The sequence below is a fragment of the Rattus norvegicus genome, chromosome 5 (assembly GCF_021556685.1).
Source record: "Rattus norvegicus strain SHRSP/BbbUtx chromosome 5, alternate assembly SHRSP_T2T, whole genome shotgun sequence".
Taxonomy (NCBI): domain Eukaryota; kingdom Metazoa; phylum Chordata; class Mammalia; order Rodentia; family Muridae; genus Rattus; species Rattus norvegicus.
The window spans coordinates 158,896,166-158,920,369 of record NC_141538.1 but is presented as its reverse complement, the minus strand read 5'-3'; the positions used below and the strand labels follow the sequence as shown (position 1 = coordinate 158,920,369).

The following is a 24,204-nucleotide window of genomic DNA, read 5'->3' as shown; positions in this document are numbered from 1 at the left end:
GAGCTCACCAGAGCAGAGGGCAGGGGAGACTGCCTGGTTGGAGGCAGAGCCTGAAGTCTAGGTTTGGGGTGTGAGTCAGGGGTGGAGGCAGGAAAGGTGGGTGACAGCAGCTGAGCCAGAAGAGGGAGAGACTAAGGAAGGGAGCCGCGGTTATGTGGACTGAGTGAGTGCATTGTAGGAGGAGACCTCAGGAGCCGGCTCATGGGTGGCCAGCAGATAGGAAATTTCTTGCAGGAGAGAACAGGAGAGCTGGGGACAACCCAGCCATGCTTCCTAGGAACCTTTTGTAGAGGTGTGTGGAGAAATGGGGCGACAGATACAGGAGATATAGGGTATGGGAAATCCTCCTCCTCTCCCTCTTCCTCTTCTTCCTCTCCCCTCCTCCATTTCCTCCTCCTCCTTTTCCTCTCCCCTCCTCCTCTTCCTCTTCCTCTTTCTCCTCTCCTCCTCCTCTTCCTCTTCTCCCTCTTCTTCCTCTTCTCTTTTCTTTCCTCCCTCCCTCTCTCTATCTCTCCCAGGGAAGGGTCTTAGACCCTTAAGCCCAGGTTGGCCTTAGACATGTTGTGTTTCCAAGGATAAACTTGAATTTCTGATTTTCTTTTTTTGGTTTTTCTAGACAAAGTTTCTCTGTGTAGCCTTGGCTGTCCTGGAACTCGCTCTGTAGACCAGGCTGGACTCTAACTCATAGAGGTCCTCCTGCCTCTGTGTCCCAAGTGCTGGGATTGAAGGTGTGTGTCACCGCTGCCTGGTGGACTTCTATCCTGCACCTTCCAGAGAGCTGGGACAGGCACGTGTCAGGTTTTATGTGGTGCTGAGAGTTGAACCCTGGGCTTTGCGCGTGCTCGACAAGGTACCCGGTTAGTTGAGCTATAGGCTCAGCCTTGCTTAAAGGTCTGAGCTGGGTGGAGGTGGCGCACACCTTTGGTCCCAGCACTCGGGAGGCAGAGGCAGAGGCAGAGGCAGAGGCAGAGGCAGAGGCAGAGGCAGAGGCAGAGGCAGAGGCAGAGGCAGAGGCAGAGGCAGAGGCAGAGGCAGAGGCAGAGGCAGAGGCAGAGGCAGAGGCAGAGGCAGAGGCAGAGGCAGAGGCAGAGGCAGAGGCAGAGGCAGAGGCAGAGGCAGAGGCAGAGGCAGAGGCAGGTAGACTTCTGGGTTGTGGGTCAGCCTGGTCTACAGAATGAGTTCCAGAATAGCCAGGGGTACACAGAGAAACTCTGCCTTAATAACCAAACAAGACAAGACAAGGTCTGATATGTAGCCCTGGCTGGCTTGTAACTTTCAAGGTAGACCAGTCTAGCTTCCAATTTGTGGTGACCCTGTCCCTGCCTGCTAAGTGCTGGGTTACAGGCATGAATCACGCTGCCTGGTAATACCCGTGTTTTTAAGGTGGGCATTCACAAAGCTGTAGAGATGAGCTAAGATGTGTGCTGCTGACCTCAGTGTTAACCCAGGGAGTGACTCTGCTGCTGGCCGCACGCTCTTCTTCCTTCTGCACCTGAAGTTTTACCTCCCTCTGGTGTGAGCACAGAGGCCAGCCAAGTGAGGAGCAGGTGTCACACACTGCCCCCCAACATGATATGAAGGCAGTGACAGGCCAGGCAGGTGCTCCTGCTCAAGAGACCCTCAGGGTCTCATTAGTGTGTGTGTGTGTGTGTGTGTGTGTGTGTTGTGTTGTTCTGTGTGTTGTGTTTGTGTGTATCTTGTGTGTGGTGTGTTGTGTATGGTATGTGTGTGTGTGATTTTGTGTGTATGTGATATGTGTGTGAGTTGTGTGTGTCTGTGTGTGTTTCATTGTGTGTGTGGCATTTGTATGATGCATGTGTATATGGTGTATGTGTGTGTTTGCGTATACGATGTGTATGGTGTGGTATGTATGGTGTGTGTATGTGCTGTGTGGTATATGTGTCTATGTATGTATGTGTGTGTGGTGTGTGGGGTATATGTGTGTGTATGGTGTGCATATGTGGTATTTGTGGAGTATGTGTGTGGTGTACTATATATGGCGTATATATGTGTGTATTTGTGAGTGTGTGTGTGTGTGTGTGTGTGGTGTTTCCATGTGCTTAAAAGGGTCAGAGGACAACTTTTGGGACTCAGTTCTCTCCTTCCACCTTGTTGAGACAGGGTCTTTTTTTTTCCTGCTGTAGCTCTCACACCCCAGTGTAACTGGTCCATTAGCTTCTGTGCACCTCTCCTGTCTCTGCCTGTCTTGCTGTGACTGCAGGCAGGGGTGTGATGCTGCCTTGAGCTGTGTTTGTGTGTGTCTTCCAGGGACTGACCTGAGGCTGTCAGGCCTGCAGGGCCAGCTCTTTCACCCGCTAACCTTTGCACATTCCTAACCTGAATTCTCAGCCTGCAGAAGTCTCCACACCATCCTCGTGATCTGGAGGAGTGGAGGTCACAGGGAGGGGCCCCAGACGGGGTCACCTTGTACTAGGTCCTAGTAGGCCCTTGCTGCCCTTCTGGGTGGGCTGCCATTAGACGATGGTGATAAGTGAACTGTGGGTATGGAGGTGATGCTGTGCAGCTTAGCGCCCACCCGAGTGCGTGCTGAGCCCTCAGCTGCATGTCCTCTTACTGAGAGATCCCTTGGTGAGCTCTGGTCAGGTCCCAGGCCAAGTCTGCTCCTCACCCCAACCCTGGGAGCCTTAGGTACTCAGTGTGTGCGCATGCACCCGTTCACTTAGCAGGAGAGTTATCCCAGTTTGGACTCCGTGAGCTCCAAGGATGTTCTGCCCCAGAGCACTCCACATAGCATCTTCCTGGAGTGGGTTGCAATATCCATCTGCCCCATATAGGGCCCTGTCTGTCAGAAGTCTGGGCTGGGTCATTCCTACCACTGGTGCCTGCCACCTGAGGACAGGTATCTGGGTCTCTCTGGCATTGAGGCTAGCAGAAAGGGGGCACTGTGCTCACGAAATGCTTATTGAATGGCAAAGGGGTGAGAGACTTGGGGTGCAAGGGAAGAGGGGGTGAGATTAACCCCGTGGAGGTCAGGGCAAATGAATTGGGGTCCTAGGGACATTGCCAACGTGGTGACCTGGTCTCAGTGTTGAGGCCACACATGGACTTTGAATGCTTCTGACATTTGGGGCTGGATGTCATGGGACATGTGTTTGCATCTCCCACCATATCCCAGAGTCCCCTTAAGATGCCCTCCCCAGGTCCCTTGGCTCTAGCCTACCACCCTTCCCCTGCCTGTCCTAAGGCTGTAGAACCTCAGAGACCATTTTTCCCACCTTAAGCTCCCGATGACGATAATGCAAGCTCGGTCACTTCATTAGGCCCCGACTTTCCTGCTCTCAGAAATAAGGGCCACAGAACTCCCTCTTAGCCTGGTACCTGTTCCTTTGGAAGTGGCTTCCTTTTCCAGGTAGGGAAGCTGACTCAGTCCAGTCCAAGGGAGTGACGACAAGCCCAAGCTTCAAGCTCACTCATCTCTGCTCTCCTCTCCGGGTCACAGCTTGGGATGTGGCTGGGAGCCCAGAATCCCCAGAGAAGAGGGCGGGGCAGTACAGCTGATGGACAGGAGGAGCTCTTCATGTGCACTCCGGCCTGGCATGGACCCTGGGGACAGCAGGGTTAATGTGCCTGGGACTAAGAGGGGGAGGGAGTCTGAGTCTGGTGACAGCCAGCTTCTCCTCCAGCCAAAGGCTTCTCCAAAGGGCTCTGGTTTCCAGGGCAACAGACCCCAGGGTCCCTCCCCTCTGGCCTGGCTATGGGGTTGCTCCTTCCCACAAAGGCCCAGGGGGCGGTGCCTCTCTCCTTTCCTTCATTGACCAGGGGCTGGCCTAGGAGATGGTTGGGGTGGGGCGGGCACCTACCCTGAGTTGGGGACAAGGGATCCTTTGTTCCTGGGTTGCCTCCATTGACCAAGTCTCTCCCACCCCAGGGAGGAGACTCCCTCCCTGTTTTCTATAAAGAAAGGAAGTTAAGAGACAAGAGTCTGAATGACCCAATGTCTGGGGGCTCAGTGTCTGCATGGCCCTGAGGGGAGGAGCCAGGGCCTGCTGTCTCTTTGGTCCCGCTCTGCTGCCTGGAGGGAGCTCCCTCTACCCTGCATGCCCCTCCCTCCGTAGGCAGCAGCTGAGGCACAGCCCTGCCTTCTCTTCCAGTGCCTCCAATCTCAATGGCCTCTAGACTTCAGGGAGGTCCCTCACCCCTCTCAGGCTCCGGTCCTTCTGGGAAGGAAGGAATTCAGATGGGGACTGGCGACTGAGGGAGACACGGGTTGACTTCATTTCTGCCCCTTGGCTGGTCCTGGACTGGAAGAGCCATCTGTGGAATAGAATCTCCCTGTTAGGGCATTTGTGAAGAACTGACGTGTGGCCTTGTGCCATCCCCATGGCTCTTAAGCTGAGGCCAGGACCACACTGTGATCACTCTTGATTCCTCTCTGCCCATTGCCTTTGTGAGCCTTCCCTGTGTGGGATCTCCATCAGGCGGCCCTTGCTGCTGAGGAATTAATTCCAAGGGCTGTACTTTGCACGGTAGCCATGATGCCCCCTCCTGGCTGGACTCAACCCATTTCTTGCATAGAGCTGTTGGCGCTGAGTCCCGTGGGAGGGTTTTAGTGCATGTTTCCCCTCCCTCTACCTGAAGTCTGTCCCTTTATCCCCAAGTGGGGACATGCTCTTTATTAAGTTGGGCAGCTGTTACAGGCACTTGCTGTAGGCCACACCCTGGCCACCGTTCCCGGAGGTGACGTGCAGCCCAGTACATCCCAGAGCTTCTGGTCTAGTGAGCAAGACCCCTGTAATAGGGGGCTGTGTCACCAACCTTGTGTGTGTCCTGTGTTGGTTCCGAAATAGCTTCTTGGCTTAGGAGTAGCCACGCCCCAAGTCAGAACCTCTATGGGTCTTTTTTAGAAAGTTCCGCAGCCAGGGACCAGAAGCTACGTTGTGAGGTGAATCAGGGGAAGGGTCTCAATGGAGGAAGCGGGAGTGGGTTTTGAAGGTTTAAAAGGAGTTTGCCGATGGAGAGAGGATTCCATCTGGAGAGAACCAACCATCTGAACCAAGGCCCAGAGATCTGAAGCAGGTTCCCGCTGTCACGGGCAGCAGAATTCCAGAACAGGACGAACAGGACGGGAGCCGCTAAGACTGGAGGGGCACAGGTGAAGGGCTAACGTGTAGGAGGGCCTTGCTTAGGGCCTAGATGAGGAAGGGGCTGACCAGAGTGGTCAGGCTGTGGAATAGCCACTGGGATTTCTGAGGTGGGGACCAGTTGGCCAAGTACCTGTCTGATGAGAGCTGGAAGCCAGAGAGACCCCGGAGGACAGTGGCCCAGCCCTAGCTCCTTGCTACCTGCCCCTCTATTCTCCACCTTCACCGGTTTTGTTGGTTTGCTTGCTTTTTTGCCATCCGGGAGTCAGACCTGCTGCCTCTGAGGCTGCAGTTCCTCAGCTGGGTGCCTGGGCCACAGTCTGTGTCTTGTGTCTCATTCAAGGGTGGCCAGAAGCTATCTGGTACAGATTAGTGCAGCTGGACTCTGCTCCTTCCCCAACCCTGCTGTCACCCTCCACTGTTGTCAGTGTCTGGCTTCACTCTCAGTCCTTCCTGAAGTCTCAGTCCCCCAGGGAGTGTTTCCTGGGGTTCATGAGGGAGGAAGTGGGATGGGAGTCACCCTGAGAGTTACCCACATGCAGGCCAGTGTCTGGGAACTGTTTAGCTCGTGAGACCCACTGCCACCACACACCCATACTTAGACTTCAAGCCCAAGAAGAAGGGTAAACCCCAGGGACACCCATAGGCCAGCTGACGGAGTTACTAGCTGGGAAGGAAGACATGTCTGAGTGAGCTGCTGTGAGGGTGCTGGATGCTTCCTCTCTGGGGTCTGGCCACTGAGCTCCACACTGCCTACACACCATGTATCCCCCAGAGTCCACACTTTCTCCTCGTTCCCCCGATTCTCACACTGAGGGTCACCCCAAAGAACAGTGTGGTGTAAAAAGGAGCAGCTCTGGGGTCCCCTGCCTGTCCAGTCTTATTTTTTTATTTATTTTTTTTCTAAGATTTATTCATTTATTATATATAAGTACACTGTAGCTGTCTTCAGACACACCAGAAGAGGGCATCAGATCCCATTACAGATGGTTGTGAGCCACCATGTGGTTGCTGGGATTTGAACTCAGGACCTCTGGAAGAGCAGTCGGGTGCTCTTAACCGCTGAGCCATCTCTCCAGCCCCCAGTCTTATTTTTAAAAAGTGTCCGCAAGAGGAACAAATCTGTAATCCTACAGCCCGAATACCACATGGCCACTGATTCGATTTTAACAGTGGCCACACTGGCTATGGGACGGTTCGTCCTCCCATTCTTCGCCTTAGCTCAGGACATCTTTCTGCTCCAGGCAGGTGTTTCCTGGCACAGCCAGAACTGAGATCCATGCTCAGAAAGCCCTGGATTCAGATCCCACTTCGAGCCATGGCCTTTGCAGTCACTACCTGGCTTGTGTTCTGCCCGCTGGGGAAAGTCCGTCCCTTTCCTTGGACCCGGTTTCCACAATTGGTTAGCAGCTGTACCACATTTGAGTCCGTTTCCAACTCTGAGGATGTGCTGAGGGTCTTGGCAAGTGAGGGTAGGAGGAATGGAATTTTAAGGCCATCCTCAGCTACATAGTAAGTTTAAGGCCAACCTGGGCTACTCTGTTATTACTCTGTTTCGAGTAATAACAAGAAGAAAATGGTGACAGGTTGGTTGAGGGTGTGGAGTGTGATCCAGTAGTCCTGAGCCTGGGTTCCAACCTTAGGGTCAAAAAGAAAGTGTGGGTGGTTTTCACTACGTGGCTGCTTTTTCTATTCTTCCCTCTCCACTCTTTCTTTTTTTTTCTTTTGGTTTTTTTGAGGCAGGGTTTCTCTGTGTAGCCCTGGCTGTCCTGGAACTCTCTCTGTAGACCAGGCTTGCCCCAAACTCACAGATCCATCTCCCTCTCCCTCCTTTGTGCTAGGATTAAAGGCGTGCACCACCACCATCCTGCTTCTTTGTCTTTCCCACCCTAGTGCTCACTGCAAAGGGGCTGAGGGGTCTAAACAGAGGAGGTGAAAGGAGGAGCTTCCTTGCCATATTCACTGGCCTGTCACAGTTTTATCCTGGTTCTGTCCTCCCGGCCCTTTCCCTCTTTGCAAAATACAGCCAGGGGTGCTGAGGATGGGACTCTGTACAGAGTGCTTGCCAGCTTTGCCCAAAGCCCTGGGCTCAGCCTTCAGCATCGCATAGACTGGTCATTACAGTACACATCTGTGATCCCAGCACCCGGGAGGAGAGTGCGGAAGGATCAGAAGTTCCGAGTCAGCCTCAGCTATACGGCTTGAAGGCCAGCCTGGTCTAAGTATATGAGATCTTGTCTCTAAAATCACCAAACCAAAAAAAAAAATTCAAAAGGAAGGAGAAGGAAGGAGAGGAAGAGGAGGAGAGAGGAGGAGGGAGAGGAGGAGGAGGAGGAAGAAGAAGAAGAAGAGGAAGAGGTAGAGGAGGAGGAGGAGGAGGGAGGAAAAGAAATAAAAGAAATGTAGCAAGGTTCTGGAATGGCTGGATGGCTGGACCCCTGCCCTTGCCTGGCCACTTTCAGATGTTATATCTTCCCCTTCAAGAAAGCCTGCCAGGGGATTGGGGATTTAGCTCAGTGGTAGAGCGCTTGCCTAGCAAGCGCAAGGCCCTGGGTTCGGTCCTCAGCTCCAAAAAAAAAAAAAAAAAAAAAAGAAAGCCTGCCACAGGGAAGGTCTAGCTTGGCCCTGCCTCACAACACAATCACCTGGGCTCCATTCCTGTCTTGGAAGCGTCCAGAGCCTGTATAGCTCAGGGAATGCTTAAGTGTCATACTCCCAGCCAGCAGCTCCTGTCTTGAGCAGGTCCTGTCCTGCTTGGAGCACTCATCTACCTTCTAGGTGGCTCCTCCGTGTTATGGCCTTAAGGCCTCCGGGCAAGCATGTGTATACCCACTGTAATGATCAAAGCCTGGAGCTTTGAGAGGGGAGGGGAGGCCATGACCACACAGAGAAGGGCACCCACCATCACTCCAGGATGCTGCCTCTAGATACTCAGGGCTGCTCTGGGTCCCCTCAACTCTTGTGGTATGGAATCACAACAGAGTCCTGTTTACCACCCCTCATTGTGTGAGGATGGGATGGGCATACTGGCACACAGTCAGTCCTTCCAAGGCTCATGTTGACCTCAGCTGTCCTGCAAGGCATCCCATGGGTTAGGTCCTAGATCCTCATCTCATAGATGCAGATACCAGGGCTGTGCTGAGCTGGGCTGTCAGTAGTCACATGGGACTCTGGCCTGGGCCCCAACTCCAAAACAAACTGGTTGCCACAGCCGGTGTCTTCTGTGTTAGCAAATAACTGACTGGCAGAGACCGGTGTCCCTCAGTCCTCTTTGGAAGTTCGACCAGTGTCCTCCGTATTTCTTGTCACTCATGAGGGCCTGTAGAGGTGACCAGGGGTAGCTTTGAACCAGTCCCCTCCCTTTCCCACATCCTTCAGAGACTAGTGGCTTTGTGCAGGGTGGCAGTCGCAAGCCTGTGAGTGTGAGCAGGGCTCACTAGTGTATATCCTGGCTCAGAGTTTCCAGCCCCCTCCCCCCCCTTTTAGCCTGGATCACGTGACTACAAAGTTCAACCCTTAAGTCCAGGGGAGCAGTGTAGCCAGGGCGATTCGATGAGCAGAGTCGCAGGGATCAGAGCCCCATGCTGTGTCCTGCTCTGTCAGCTGTCCCCCTTGACTGTGTGTCGTGACCTGGGGCAAATCCTTAACCTCTCCGGCCTCTGTTTCCTCCTCTCTGAATGCTGGGGTGATGTGGGAATTTGATGGGAAACAAGAAGAAAGTTTTCTGGTCCCTAAGCACTGTGGCATGTTAACCTGTCTCAGAAGAACCTTAGACTCTGAAGGAAGAGCAGGGGAGGAGGACATGGGACTTCTCAGCCTGGCAGAGAAGGGCTCTGAATGTCACTGTTGTCCCGACATCTTCGTGAGTCTGGGTGATGGTGCCTCCATTTTTCCTTCGTGAAACAGGCATTTGTTTTCCTGCCTTTGGGTCTTAGAGCTCATAAGGAAGATCTGAGGGGCTGAGCCCACTGGGAGGAGCCCTACAGGACAGCTTCCATTTGCAGCTGGGGTGACACCACTTGTGGGGGTGAGCCCTGAAGGCTTGTGAATTCACCTCCACAAGGCCCAGGTGCTGTGGGGCGGAGAAGCCGGATGCCCGCCACTGCTGTCTTACTCAAAACACCAAGGGGAACCAGGACAGCCTCTGCCTGTACAGCCAAGGCCAGTTAGCAAGTATAGCGCTGGGCTAGGAAATGGCCCAGTGTGTCAGAGTGCTTGCTGTGTGAGCACAAGGATCTGGGTTCAAATCCCCAGCACACAAGAAGTCAGATGTGGCCACAAGTCTGCCTATAACTCTAGCTGTGTGTGTGGAGTAGGTGGGCAGTGAGGAGGGTGGGGTGGGAGGGTAGATACAAGAGTATTTCTGGGCATACAAATACACACACATACTGTCACACATAATTAAAGATAACATATTTCTAAGGTGATGTTGAACTGGGGCTGTACAGTAGCAGAGTGCTTATCTAATACATATAAGCCTCTGGATTCTAACCCAGTGTCAGAACGCAAATTAACCCCATTTCTCTGTGCACCATTCTGAAGTCAACAAGCATTAAACAAAACCAGGCTGGAGAGATGGCTCAGTGGTTAAGAACACTGACTGCTCTTCCAGAGGTGCTGAGTTCAATTCCCAGCAACCATAGGGTGGCTCACGACCATCTGTAATGGGATCTGATGCCCTCTTCTGGTGTGTCTGAAGACAGTGACTGTGTACTCATATACATAAAATAAGAATTTTTAAAAAAAGAATCAAAAAACCCAAATAGTAACAGTACAGAGGTGTGAACAGGCTGAGGTGGTCAGCAGTCCCCGGGTTTGAGGGACTAGGCTTCAAGATCCCCAGGGTCACCTGACACGCCCAGACAGTGCCTAGCACTTTATGCTTTAGAAGCAGGGCTGTCAGTGAGCATAAAACATTAATGATAACGAGAAGTAAGGAGGCAGAACATTTGTGGGAACCCTCTGGATAAAAACTACAGTTAGGGAAGGCAGACTCTCTGACCCTCAGGGTCCTTCATGGAATCCCGCTCCCTCTCAGGGAGTGAAGGGAGATGCCCGCTGCCCCAGGTTGAGATGCAGTGACCCAGGACATGTGGGTGTGTGGCAGAGCATTAGCCTGTGATCCAGGGGACAACAGCAGAGCCCTGGTGACACACTTGACTTTGAGGTGGCTGAAGTAGAAGATGATATCATGAATGGGGGAACAAGTTTGTGACAGCTAGTGAGTATGTTGGATTGTTCTGGAAACATTTTATTTTATTTTATTTATTTATTTATTTATTTTTTGGTTCTTTTTTTCGGAGCTGGGGACCGAACCCAGGGCCTTGCGCTTCCTAGGCAAGCGCTCTACCACTGAGCTAAATCCCCAACCCCTATTTTATTTTATTTTGAGACAGGGTTTCTCCGTGCAGCCCTTACTATCCTAGAACTTGCTCTGTAGACCAGGCTGGCTTCAGACTCAGAGATTCACCTGCCCCACCGCTACTCAGCTTAGAAGGATTGTTAAGAGACTAACATTTGCTGTTTCTGTGTGTATGTGTGTGTGCGTGTGCGTGTGCGTGCATGTGTGTGTGTGTGTGTGTGTGTGTGTGCACGCACGCTTGCTTGCATGTGCTTATACAAGCGTGAAAGCATGCATGCTTGTTTGTGTTTGTGTGGTGCCCAGAGGGGCCAGAAGAGAGCATCAGATCCCCTGGCTGTAGACAGCTGTGAGCCACAGTGTGGATCCTGAGTCCTCTGCAAGAGCAGCCAGTGCTCTTAACCACTGAGCCATCCCTCCAGCCCCAGGGTTCCTTAAAGAGCACAAATAGTGTATGTCTTTGGGTTTGAATCCTGCCTCTTCCTAGCTGGGTGATCTTGGGCACGATGCAGGCAGACTCCAGACCTCATTTTCTTTTTTTTTTTTTCTTTTTTCTTTTTTTCGGAGCTGGGGACCGAACCCAGGGCCTTCCGCTTGCTAGGCAAGCGCTCTACCACTGAGCTAAATCCCCAACCCCCAGACCTCATTTTCTTATTATGATGTGTCAGTCCACACAAGTGCTTGTTATGGGCTTGGGGTGACCTCTGAGCTGCATGAGCCCCGTGAATGTCCCCATCATGATCTTTTTACTGTCATTCTTGCGCATTCCATTTCTATTTGGTAAAAATAAAAGCTATTTTTAGTTAGTGAAAACAAAAGGAAAACAGGTCCACAGTCAGTTGGTGACATGGTCAGGCTTGACGGAGCTCTCTGCTCTTTTCTTCAGGCTTGATTCCCTGCCTGGAGGGAGGACTAGAAGGGCAGCTACCACATTAGAGGCACAGGGACATCTGACAAGGTTGCTCCAGAGCCTGGGGAGCCCGGTCCCCCGTGGCCCAGCCTGCTCTAAGTGTAGGGAGTGACCTGTACCATCTGGGATTCTGTCCCTGTCCTGTGCCAACCACCTCTTTGTAGCCCGGTGCTTCCTACAACTGTGAACCTAGGTTGGTGGCTGCTTGCCAGCTGACCAACCCTATAGGGCAGGACAGTGAGCAACAAGAGAGGGTGGCTTTTGTCATGGGCACAGGAGTCAGAGCCAGGGGAGCCTGTGGTGTTGGGGCTATCACGAGGAGGAAATGTCCAGCCATATTCATGACCATCTGATCCAGGGCACTATGGTTTCTAGAGCATGGGGACTCGGCTGTTGAAGTGTAACTCCAGGCCCTGGGCTAGAGGACGGGGCAGTGGGGACAGACCTTCTTGGCTAGCCCACAGTCTCCTAAGAGCTGGCCCCTTGACAGTGGGCTAAGGCAGATTGCGGCTGCAGTGAATTCTGGGAAGATGGGGATTTCTACCATGCAGCTGGCAGTTTTTCTATAAGTTAATGATTTATACCGGATGGAGGCCAGGCCCTTTCTGGGGCTGCCGGGAAGAGCGTGCGTGGGGCTGGGCTGGAGCTCGGCTTATGAAGCAGGCTCGCTTGCTGTCCCTCCCTCAGGTTATCTGACCGTCTCTGGCTTTCTTTCCACAGGCGAGCATCGAGACGGTGATAGACTGAGCTAGACCCTGTCTGATGGCTTCCTCGAACCCTCCTCCACAGCCTGCCATAGGTACTGTACCACAGGGTCCCAGTTACAGGGCCGGGCTATACTGGTGGGTAGGTTGAGCTCTACGGGTTATATGCACCGTGTCTATCTGCCTCAGGCTCCCTATCCACAAAATGGATCGTGTCAGGCATCTTCTGATGACCTGTTTGTTGCCTAAGATCACCTGCAGAGATGGACAGTTTGGGGACTGGGGTTGAGGGGGATTTGGGGCTCAATTTGAAGGTGCAAATTGGGATTGAGTCTGACCATACGATTGGATCTTGGAAGTATCCCAGTCTTGACTGTTTTAAGAAAGGAAGAAAAAAATATTTACCCAACAAAACCACTTGTTGATCTGGAATGTAGCCCAGCTTCCTGTGTTTTACTTGGCACCCCCTTCAGTGGGGCCCCAGCTACCACAGGGTGGCATCTGGACCCTGTCCTGGTGGACTGGGCCATGGCCATTTTACCCACAATCCCAGCTTCCTGCCCTCTTGTCTCCCCCTGCCCCTTCCCGACCCCTGCAGGGAGGGAAGCAAGTAAATCTGCTACAGCAAGGGCTCCTCCGTTAGTCATCCGCTTTCGGATCCTGCCGCTGCCTGCCACTTGCACTGTGAGCTTTGTTATAGGACATGGTGTCTCTACAGCTCAGTGTCCTTGTCCATAAATCTGGGATGATAATGATGCCCTCTTTAGTACTGTTGCAAGGTTTAAGCACACATACGGGACTGCGTGTGGCAACCAGTGCTCAGTGAATAGGAGTGTGCGTCATCGAAGGGCGGGGATAGCCTGTGCGAATCCTCCCTGAGTGTCTAAGCCTTATGGGACCAGAAGATGAGGCTCTTTCCCTCTGGAATGTCCCTTCGTGAAGTATGATGAAGCCACCAGTTTGCGGTTCAGTACCACCGGCACTGCGGTGGGAGGGGCCTGCCGTGGTGGGTGGAGCTTGCTGCGGTGGGAGGAGCTTCCCAGAGGAGGTTAGGTTTCTAACAGCAATGGTGGCTCCTAGTGTTTCTGTTTCCTAGACTCACTTAGATTGACTTTCTTGAGGACGGGGTGTGTCTGTCAAGGCCACGAGTGACTGGCACCTGTCATGCCACCTGTCCAGATGGTGAGAGAGGGCTGGGCTTCCAGTCACCTTGGGCTGGGTCGCTGGATCTTCCCTCTGATAAAGAGAGCTGTGGGGTATCCTGGGGAAGGGATGGAGGGCAGCCAGCTGGGAGAGGGTTTTTTTGCTGTGCCAGAGGCCTCGGGTTCCTCTGGTTCCTGCCACTGACTCCCCCTCCCCTGCTCCCCGTCCCTTTCTTGGTCACTGACTCCTGCTGTCCCAGCGAGCTGCACCCACTCCCCATCCAAGCTCTTAGCATGATTCTTCACCCTTCTGGCTCTCTGAGGGTAGCCTCATGCCTGGTCCTATCCCAGGCCCTAGTAAGCATTAGCTGGCTCCTCTTCGTGCATGACCTTGTCTCTCCTGGTGCACCCCCCCCTTGGGATCCTCAGTGAGCCCCGAAACCTCAGGTCAATGTCTTAACTTCCTCACAATCACTGACTCAGGGCTGCTGCCGCCAGGAGCTGCTGGTTGGATTTCTGGTGACAGATGAGAATAGCTGGAGCTCTTTGTACTCCTGAAGGAGGAGCAGAAGTGACCTGATCTCTTGACCACCCCTGGGGGAGCCGGTGTGACCTGGGCTGGCCTGTGAGTCGGAAGAGACAGCTCATGTTAGCCACGGGCATAGATGGGACTCCGGCTGTACTAATAATCATGCTGGCGTCAGGAGAATATGATGTCATTAATGATAGCAATGTGCCTGACATTGTCATGCAAATATCTGGTAGTCACTGAGCCCTTGCACCAGGGGCCTCCATGTAAGCCTGTCTATCCTCAAGCAGTCCTGGAGCCCTGTGACCCCATTCTTGAGAGCAGAGGCCAAGCAAAGTGTGGCAGTCAGGTCCCTCCATGCTCACCCTACAGCTGATGCTCAGGGTTGAGCAGGGACCCTTAAGACCTTAGTCACTGGTGACACCTGCCACACGTGCATGGAACGGCGGGAGCGACAGACAGAGGGCACTGAGTGTCTGGGCATCCGTGAAACAGGATGGGTCTGTGTCATACACTCCCCAGATAGCAGACAGGGACTACGTGGACATTTACTCTGGGATTGAAATTTTATTTTGAGCGCTGGGTGTGGTGTCAAATGTCTCTAATCCAAGCACTCCCTCTCACCACAGTGTGTTGGAGGCAGGAGGATCAGAATTTCAAGGTCATTCTCAGCTACATAGTGAGTTTGAGACCAGCTTATGCTACACAAGACCCTGTCTCTGAAAACCAAATGAGGGGGAGGGGGTCTCAGGGTCTCCATGGCAACCCTATTGACCAGTGGCAGGCAGATAAGGGCCTGAGGGGGTGGGAACAGGGGAAGACATCTGAGAAAAGAGCATCTCAAGCCTGGAGCAGCCAGTGCAAAGGTCCTGAGGCAGGACCTAAGACCAGTGTGACTGGAGTAGAGAGAAAAGGGAGATGGCAGAGGTTCTCTGTATACAAGCACACACACACACATGCATGCATACATGTGCATATGCCCATGTGTACACAGACACATATGTACACACTGTCCATATAGTTGACACAACTGTCGAAACAGTCTCAAAACTGTATTCGATATGGGCTGGCAAGATGACTCAGCTGCTCAGTGATGGTAATTGCTGCCAAGCCAAAAGATCTGAGTTCGATCCCCAGGACCCACATGGCGGAAGGAGAGAAATGGCTATCAAAAGTTGTTCTCTGACTTCCACCAGAGTGCCCTGGCACATACATACATACATACATACATACATACATACATACTACATACATACACACATACATACTACATACATACATACACACAATACATACATATATACACAAAAAAATTGTGCCCAGTCTTATTTTCTTAACAGAAATCTTTAAAATATCTGAAATTGTCAACCCAATGCTGAGTGAATGATACTTGGAGTTGAACCACCAAGTGCGGTTTTATGAGCAGCATTGTGTAGTAATTATATAGTTTTAGACGTCTGAAGTGAGTGACTCATTTCTGATTTGCTCGTTTCTTGTTTTTGAGGCAGGGTTTCTCTGTGTAGCCCTGGCTATCCCGGAACTCACTCCGTAGACCAGGCTGGCCTCGAACTCAGAGATCTGCCTGACTTTGTCTCCGCGATTCATTTGTTTAACATTTTATATTACTGTGTGTGTGAGTGTCAGTGTGCCCGTGGAGGTCAGAGGATAGCGTTGTGGAGATGGGCGTCTTTTTACGTCTCTATGTGGCCTCAACTGTGGAACTTAGTCCTCTGGCTGTCGTCAGTGGGCCGCGAGTGACTTCACCCCTTCCCAAGCCATCTTTCTGGGCCCAGAGGTTTAGTTTTTGAAAAAGATTATTTTCATGTGTATGTGAGTGTGGGTGCCTATGTCTGTGTCTTTGGAGATCAGGAGGCAGCATGGGGTCCCCTGGAGCTGGGTTACAGGCGGTTGTGAGCTGCCAGATGTGACTGTTGGGAACTGAACTCAGGCCCTCTGGAAGCTCTCCTAACTGCTTGGGCAGGATCTCCCTCTGTAGCTCAGGCTGATCTCAAATCTGTAGTCCTCCTGCTTCAGCTTCCTGAGTGCTATGATGACAGGTGTCAGGCCCCACACTGATCAGGAGAGCTTGTCTCATCTACAGTGTACCCCTGAGTGGCATGCCTGAGTACCTCCTGGCCACCACAGAGAAACTTGGTACTGGAGGTAGCCACCTGCTTGTCCATGTGCTATTGCGTCCACTCTGCTCTCTGCTCTAGCCTCTCTCCCCACCACTCATGTCCTCAGGGGTCTCAGACAGGCTCCGTGTCTGTCACTCAAGTTAGAGCTCTTAGAGCCTTGTCAATGCTGGGGACAATATTTACCCTGGAAATTCCCAACTCGTAGCGATTTGCTCCCTGGGAGAACATATAGCAATGTTTGGAGACACTTTGGGGTGTCATATTGGTGGGGGGCTACTGTCCCAGAGTGGGGTGCTGCTGAACCCCCACCGTGTGGGGGAAGGAGCCACGGTGGTACTGTCCCTTGCTGTCAATGATGTTGAGGCTAAGGAATGTTTGAGGCCCTGCAGCCAGCCCTAGGGAGTTCTGCTTTTCCTTTTTCATTGTACCAGGGAGGGAACCCGGGGGAGTGATGTGACTTGCATTGGTGAGATTCCGCCCTCCGCTCTCTGCTCCCTACCGCAGGAGGGTCCTCAGTGTCAGGAGTGTACCCTGATGGACAGAAACACAGTTCTTCAGTATTTAGACCAAAATCGTAGGGTCACAGCCTGGTCCAATGGGGCCCTGAAAGTAAAGAGCAGAGTCTGCTGTGGTATTTGAGATCCGTAGTTGGCGTAGATCACACGCCATATGGAGTAAGCCGTGCAAGGCCAGGGTGAGCCAAGCGAGAGAACGGAGCAGAGGGAGGCACCTTGTCTGTGAGCTAAGGGATACCTCTGTGCTGGGCTGTAAAGAATGAGGAAGTGGGCAGAGGACCAACCAGGAGGGGAGGAGGAGCAGGAAGTGAGGCCCTACTGGAGACCTCTGTGCTAGGAACTCAGGTTTCACACCTAGCTCCAGCCATCCCTGTCCCAGTGCCTGGGTGTCATCTGCTCCCCGCCCCCCACCTCCCCACAGGTCCCAAGAGACAAGTTGCTCACTCTCACTAACCCCTACACAGAAAGCACTAGCACAGAAACACCCAGAAATAGGTGTCTTCCAAGCGCATTTTAAAGGACTGGGAAATCAGCCTGGCGTGCGGTGCCTGCCTTTAATGCCAGCATCTAGGAACCAGAGGCAGGTGGATCTCTGAGTTCCAGGCCAGCCAGGGCCTTGTCTCAAAAGGCTGAAAGGAGAGACTGTCTGCAGAGCACCTCTACTGCCCTCTTCTCCTCAGAGAACTGACCTAGGGCCCAGGATGCTTTAGCAGATCTTCTGGCTTGAACAGCCTGAGCCCAGTTTCTAGAGCTGCTAACCAGCCTTCAGACACTGCCCCACAGCCCACTAACCCCTCCTCTCTTCCAGGAGATCCCCTGGCTCCCAGAGCTCCAGGCCCCTCCCCCGAGGTGGAGGACGACTCCGGAGAAGCCTTTGAGTTTGATGACAGTGACGATGAGGAGGACACCAACACTGGCCTGGTTGTCCCTGGCCTCGCCCCTGAGAGGGACACAGAGCCCTCACTGATCTGCTTTGACACTGTCCCCAGCTCAGGTGAGGTGTCTCTGGAAGTCCTGGCGGCAAGTGGGAATTGCAGACAAGTCCCAGAGAACTGGTGGGGAATCTCAGGCTCCCCGGGTCTCCAGTAAGCAGGAAAGGAGCCACTGGAAGAGACTATATCCTGCTTCTCTTGGGAAAGAAATTCCTGGCATTCCTGCAACATCTGGCTTGCTCTCTGTCGGGGCCTAAATGGAACGGCTTGGCCGGAGTTTCTGCTACACAAGCCCTAAGCTCTTGTAGCCTTCCAGCCATGGCTCCAAAGAACCCATCTGTCTGTTCGGGGAGCCAGCACCCCAGGGGTGGGAGGGTCCAGTCATGTTGTCTGTAAATGCCAGCTGCTGGGCTCTCAGATCTGTCATCTGGGCTACACTGGGGACTGGATCAGCAGGAACTTCCTGAGCATAGCAACCCTTCCAAGAGCTGGGGTTGGTGGAAGCCTGGCAGGGCAGGGTGCTGGTTCTGACTGAGGTTGGGCCAGTGGGGCGGTGTGGGCCAGCAGGACAGGTAGGGAGCTTACTCCATAGAGAGGGGTCAAGGGATAGGCAGAGGATTCTACAGGCACCATGGTTCCTTGGAGAGGCGGGGAACAGAGGGTGGGAATGGGCTCAGTTCCTGGGGCCAGGCTCTGCCTCACAGGCTGTCTCTCTCTGCTCTTCCCATAGACCTGGACCCAGCGGCTGCACCACCCCAGACAGAGTAAGTGACCTTTGCCCACTGGGAAAAGAGTGGAGTTGGTCAGGGGTGTGGGACAGGGTGGGACAGTGGTTAGAGAGTACTGTGGTTCGTTAAGACCCTTCGCCCGGACGAGGTCAGTGCTGAGGCTCGCTGTGGTGGCCTCTTTCTCTCTTTTGCCTGGGAGCCTGTTGCATCGGAGCGGGGAGGCCTGGCCCCAGACCCACATCCAGGCCTCTCACTGCCCTAGTGGTCTTGGTGGACTCACAGACTCTCCCAGCATCCTTGTGTTCCTGCTTGAAACGGAAGGGAGAGGAGATTTGCTCCTTGGAGCAGTCCTTGGGAACTAAGATGCTGTGTGGTTACTTCTGCTAATACCAGTCCATTTCTTTCATTTTTTAAAATTAAAAATTTTATATTTAGTGTGTGAGTGTGTGTGTGTGTTGTGTGTACATGTGTGTAAGTGTGTGTGTGCATGTGCCATGGTTCATGTGCGGAGGTCAAGGGATAACTAACAGGAGTCAGTTTTCTTCTTCCAACTTTTAGGACCTGGGGAATTAACTGAACTTGGCAACAAAGACCTTCACCCGCTGAGCCATCTTTCTGGCTAGTCTTTATTTTATCTTGTTTTATTTTTGTGGGTGGGGGCAGACAAGTTTTCCCATAACCCAGGGCGGCTTTGAACTCACCACGCAGCAGACGATGACCACGAACCTCTGAATCTCTTGCCTCTACTTCTAAGATTATAGGCATGTGCCGCCGTGTCTGGTGCTGGGGAATAAACCCTGGGGCTTCCGGATGCCAGGCGGACATTCTGCTGAATTACATCCTTAGCCCCCTTTTAAAAAGAGTTCTTTTGTTTCTTTTTCTGGTTGAGACAGGGTCCCGTTTCAGTTGTACTAACTGGCAATCCTCCTGCCTCAGCCTCCCAAGTGCTAGCATTACAGGTGTGAGCTACCAGAGCTGGCTCCATTCTCGCTTTGCCGTTGTTGTTGAGGACTCTTTGCACCTTGTGTCTGGCGGCTCCCGAGAAGCAGGACACCTTGGTGGCTAAGGCCGCAATTCCCCGGCCTTTGTTAACCAGTCCAAGCACTGATGTTGGGGCCATATGGAAGCCAAAGTCCTCCTGGACTCCGGTAAACCGAACCACTGATTTTTTTCTGCTGTGCCTAGCTCAACTCACAGTCAGTGGTACTTAGAGTGGCTACTTAGATATCTTATGTTAATTTATGTAGTGTGCAAGTGTGTTTGTACATCATGGCTCACAAATGGAGGCCAGGGGACAGCTTGCAGGAATGGGTTCTCTCCTGCCGTGTGAGTTGAAGGGACTGCACTCTGTCCTGATGCTTCCCTCAACCTGAGCCATTTTGGCAGCTCAGGGAAGGTAGCTTGAATCACAGTCACTCTATTCTCAGGGTAATAGAAAGCTCGTGTGTGTGTGTGTGTGTGTGTGTGTGTGTGTGTGTGTGTGTGTGTAAGGTGTGTGCGCGCACGCATGTGTTTCTGATGGTGAGGTGATAATTCGTGGCTTAAGGCATCTGGGGCCCTGAGTTGAGATCCTGGCTCTCCTGATGTGAAAGGGGAGAGGAACCTTTTTGTCTCCTGGGGTGAGTTAAAGGCTGGTTCTCAGGCAGATGGCCCCAGGTCTCCAGCACAGAGGCCCTGGCAGGGAAGGGAGGGCCTCGTGCACATTCATTTCTCATGTTGAGTGGGTGGACCCTTAGGGTTTCTGCCTGGCGTGGGGTGGGTGAGCAATCTCAGTGTGTGGGCACCTCTCCTCTGTGATTAGCTGAACTGGATGAACGTGGTTCCTCTGTATTGCCTGTCTGTCTGCTCTGTTTGGAAGCCCCACAGGTACTAACCTGAAGAGAACTTCAGCCAGGGGTCTGGGAGGCAGGATGAAATAGACTACGGATGGATATCCAGGGGTCTGGGGCATGATGGGAAGGGTGTCAGGAGCAAACTCACACAGGGTTTGGCAAATGTCCAGATGGAGAAGCCCCTGGGCAGATGAATGGGGCTCTCCTGGAGCAGTGTGAGGTACAAGAAAGGAGACCGTTCCTCAGGCAGGGCCTGCGATTTGCTCCATTTCCTTCCCTGAGCCTGAGCTCAGGTCTGGAATGCAGTAACTGCATTCTTCTAGATCTTTCTGGCATGCCTTCTCTCTACCCCCTGCCCAGTGCACCTGCTGTGTCCTGGGGACATGACTTCTTAGGTCAGCCTCAATGATCCTAGCCAGATCACAGGTCAGGTCAGTGCTGGACAGCATGGCGAGGCAGAACATCCCCGTGACCCCGTGAGCTGCCTGTGTGTGTTTCTAGTTCTTGGCTGGATGGCTCAGAGTAGGCCGTAGCTTAGACACGAGAGACCAGACTCCTGTTTCTCATTCTCAGTCTTCATTCTGTCCCCCATGCTGTTCAAAGCTAGATGAGGAGACTGCTGCCCTGTTGTTCATCTTCTCTTGCTGGTCTGTGCCGGTTCTTAAGCTCAGCTTGAGCCGTGTGAGTTTGGGTTGCCTGGGAACCCCTCTGAGGCTGAGTTTCCCCATCAAGTCAATGGAGCTATGGTAGATACCTAGCAGGTATAAACAAGGCTGGTGTGGAGGAGCACTCACCTCTCCTGTCTGTGCCTGTAATATGGTGTCCCCTCTGGCTTGGGCAGTGAGCGGGGAGGCTTCCACTGTGAGGGCAGCCTTTGAGTTCCCCATGCCACATCTGCCATCCGGAAAGCAGAGGACAGGGAAGGTTGTGGCTCAGATGGCTCTTTTCTTACTCAAGACTCCAGCCTTGGGATGGTGTCACACCAGATAAAGAGGTCTTCCCACCTCCATGAACCCCGTTGAGAAACTTCCTCATAGACAGGCCTAGTGGGTTGTCTCCTAGGTGATCGGGTTCTGTCACAGTAACAATCCTCTATCATGTGGAGCTCCATCTCGGATTGAAACCATGACACAATTCTCTCCCCTCAGTCCATAGCTAGGGAGGGGAGGGAGGGCGCAGAAACTGCAGGTGGAGAGAGCAGCCATGGGCACTGAGCTGGGCTAGGTAGGGGTGTGGATTGAGGTGGGGTTTTCTAGAGGAAGACGTGGTTTTGGCTTCAGGGTGGGGCATTTTAGAAAAAATTATGCTTGCTGGGCCTTTAATCCCAGCACTTTGGAGGCAGAGGCAGGCAGATCTCTCTGAGTGCCAGGACAGCCACAGGTACACAGAGGAACCCTCCCTCCCCCCCCCCTCTCTCTCTCTCTCTCTCTCTTTCTCTCTCTCTCTCTCTCTCTCTTTCTCTCTCTGTCATCTATCTATCTATCTATCTATCTATCTATCTATCTATCTATCTATCTATCTCTATCCATCCATCCATCCATCCATCATGTGTGTGCACGTGTGTGCGTGTGTGCATGTGTGTGTACACATATATTATTCTGCAGCACGTGTGCAGGTGATGTAGGAGTCAGTTCTCTACTTCCACCATGTGGTACCTGGGCTCTACACTCAGATCATCGGGCAAGGCAGCAAAGCATCATCATGCACTGAGCCATCCTGCTGGTCCCAGGTTGTGGCTCTGCTCAATAGCAAGGGGCTTCAGTGCCCGAGCCTCACTTTTCCCATCCATAAAGTGGGGACAGTCAATCCTCTCTTCCAGGGAGTGTAGAGCGAGGGATACAGTTTACCTAGATGGCTAGCTACTCCAGATGTGCCCTTTACTGGGATCATGCCCCATGGATTGACCATCTATGCTTGTGTACTGGCTGCACCACGCAGACCAGCCCCTCCCCGTGTCTTTGTGCTTGTCTGCACAGGGAGGCTGCGTCACCTGCCTGGTGGGTAGTTATAAGAAGGTGACACGAAGCCCTGATGTGTCCGTCAGTTACCATTGCTGTGGTGTGGTCTCCAGAACTGACGATTTAAAGGGAGAAGATCCATTTAAAGGGGAAGATTCATTTTGGCTTGTGGTTTTGTTTCTTGGTCTGTGGTCGAGGCAGGAGCATGATGGCAAGAAGGCATGGGATAGGAGAGGCGTTCATATTGTGGCAGCCAGAAGCAAGGGAGGGAGGGAAGGAGGGAGGGAGGGAGGGAGAGAGAGAGAAAGAGAGAGAGAGAGAGAGAGAGAGAGAGAGAGAGAGAGAGAGAGAGAGAGAGGCGCCTGGGGTTTAGCCCAGCTGGTATACACTTGCCCAGCATCCCAGAAGCCCTGGGCTTGGTCCCAGCACATCAATAAGTGACATGGCAACTCACAGCTGTTGCTCCTGATCAGCTGTTCGTCTTCTCCTGCATCGAAGTTTGAGGCCAGCTCAGGTAGAGATCCAAAGCAAGCACAATGGATTGGGCCAACGAGGCAGTGGGTGTCCTCATGGCCCATCAACTGGGCTGGGGACCAAACCTTTCGGGAGAACATTTCATACCCATGCCGTTATAGCACATGGACTGCGGCTGCGTAGTGGACAAAAGGCTAACCTGTCACCACTGCTTGGAGGGCTGCAGGACTTCTGTCTCTTCATGTCCTCATTCAGCTCACCATGTGGCAGCAGCAGGTTGCTATGGGACAGAGCAGCTGGTGGTGCGGGGAAACGCAGGGGTGACTTCAGGGTGGGGCTGTCTTGGGTCAGTTTATCCATCCTGCTGCTGGGCAGGGGCAAGCCTCAGAGTGCCCAGCTGCCTGCAGGGCATAGCATTGTACATCCTTCTCTTCAGGGATATGTTTGTCACAGACACTAACGATGTTAATGTAGTTTATAGTGACAGTGTTTATCACACACTAGGCTTGCAGCTGAAGGCAAAAGGCATCTTTCCACCTCTGTAATGTAGACTATGTCATTCCACTAAGTCTATAGGTTGTAGTGTGAAAACACACACACACACACACACAGTTGCATGTTCATACACACATGCACGCTCACACGGAGAGACACATGCATGCTCACACACACCCATGTATTCTCTCACACACAGAGATATGAGAATGCTCACACACACACATACACACACACACAGTTGCATGTTCATACACACATGCACGCTCACACGGAGAGACACATGCATGCTCACACACACCCATGTATTCTCTCACACACAGAGATATGAGAATGCTCACACACACACATACACACACACACAGGGGCATGTTCATATACACGTGCACTTTCACACACACAGACACATATGCATGTTCACACACAGACCATATGCATGCTCACACACACAGATACATATGCATACTCACACACAGACCATGTGCATGCTCACACATGCAGAGACACATGTGCATGTTCATACACACACAGGTGCATGCTCGTACACGCATGCACGCTCACACGGAGAGACATGTGCATGCTCACACACACGCAGACACATATGCTTGCTTACACACAGACCATATGTATACTCACACACATACACAAATGCACATGCATGCACACACACATGAATGCACACACATGCTCACACACAGAGACACATGTGCATGTTCACAAACACACACACATGCATGCACAAGCATGCTCACACACATTCACACTCCTCTGAAAAGAGACTAGAATTGAGGCCTTGTTGGCTTGAAGCCCAGAGGCCTCACCATCACCATCACTCCCTTGCTCCCCTGGAGTCCCTTGCTCTAGGGCCTGAGACTTTGGGTCCTTTGGGGAGAACTTAACTGTCCTCAGTCTGGTGTTTTAGAAATGTTTCCTGCTGAGAGGTGAGCTCTTAGCTCCTGAGACAGCAGCTTCCCAGCAGCTCTATAAACCCTCCCTAGTGCTCTAGGTGAGGCTCCTTCCCTTGAAATGGGGAGAGAGTAAAAGCCCTGGTCTGTCATTCCCCAGCTCTCATGAAGGTGGGGTGTGTCTCCTACCTGCTGGCCAGCTCCCAGGTGACGGGGACTCGTTCTTGAGAGGTTAAGTTTTGTTTGTTGTCCAGGTCTTCCTTCAATCCCCAACCCAGGAGAGAGCGGAAGGCAGCCCTTGAAGAGGTGATGAACGGAAGCACCAGGAAGGTGGGGGGAGGAGACCATCAGTGTCTCCATGGAAACAAAGGAGACTCTGATGGGGCCCAGGCCAGAGACCAGTGGGAAGAGGAAAGGGGACTTGAGTGGCCATGGGTACCGTGTTAGGGTGTTACAGTCAGGGCACCGTTGATCACACCCA

General features: G+C 52.7%; 1 protein-coding gene across 13 annotated transcripts in view; it reads left to right on the top strand.

The window, feature by feature from the left end:
* Nucleotides 1–24,204, top strand: part of Arhgef10l (Rho guanine nucleotide exchange factor 10 like) — a 159,780-nt gene that overhangs the window by 42,976 nt on the left and 92,600 nt on the right. For 12 of the 13 annotated variants that reach the window (XM_087551093.1, XM_087551091.1, XM_087551088.1 and 9 more), the window contains exons 2-4: nt 12,092–12,170; nt 17,208–17,393; nt 18,062–18,095. In XM_087551093.1, the coding sequence (XP_087407219.1) occupies nt 12,134–12,170; nt 17,208–17,393; nt 18,062–18,095 (257 nt within the window). In that variant the 5' untranslated portion in view covers nt 12,092–12,133. 13 annotated transcript variants of the gene reach the window in all.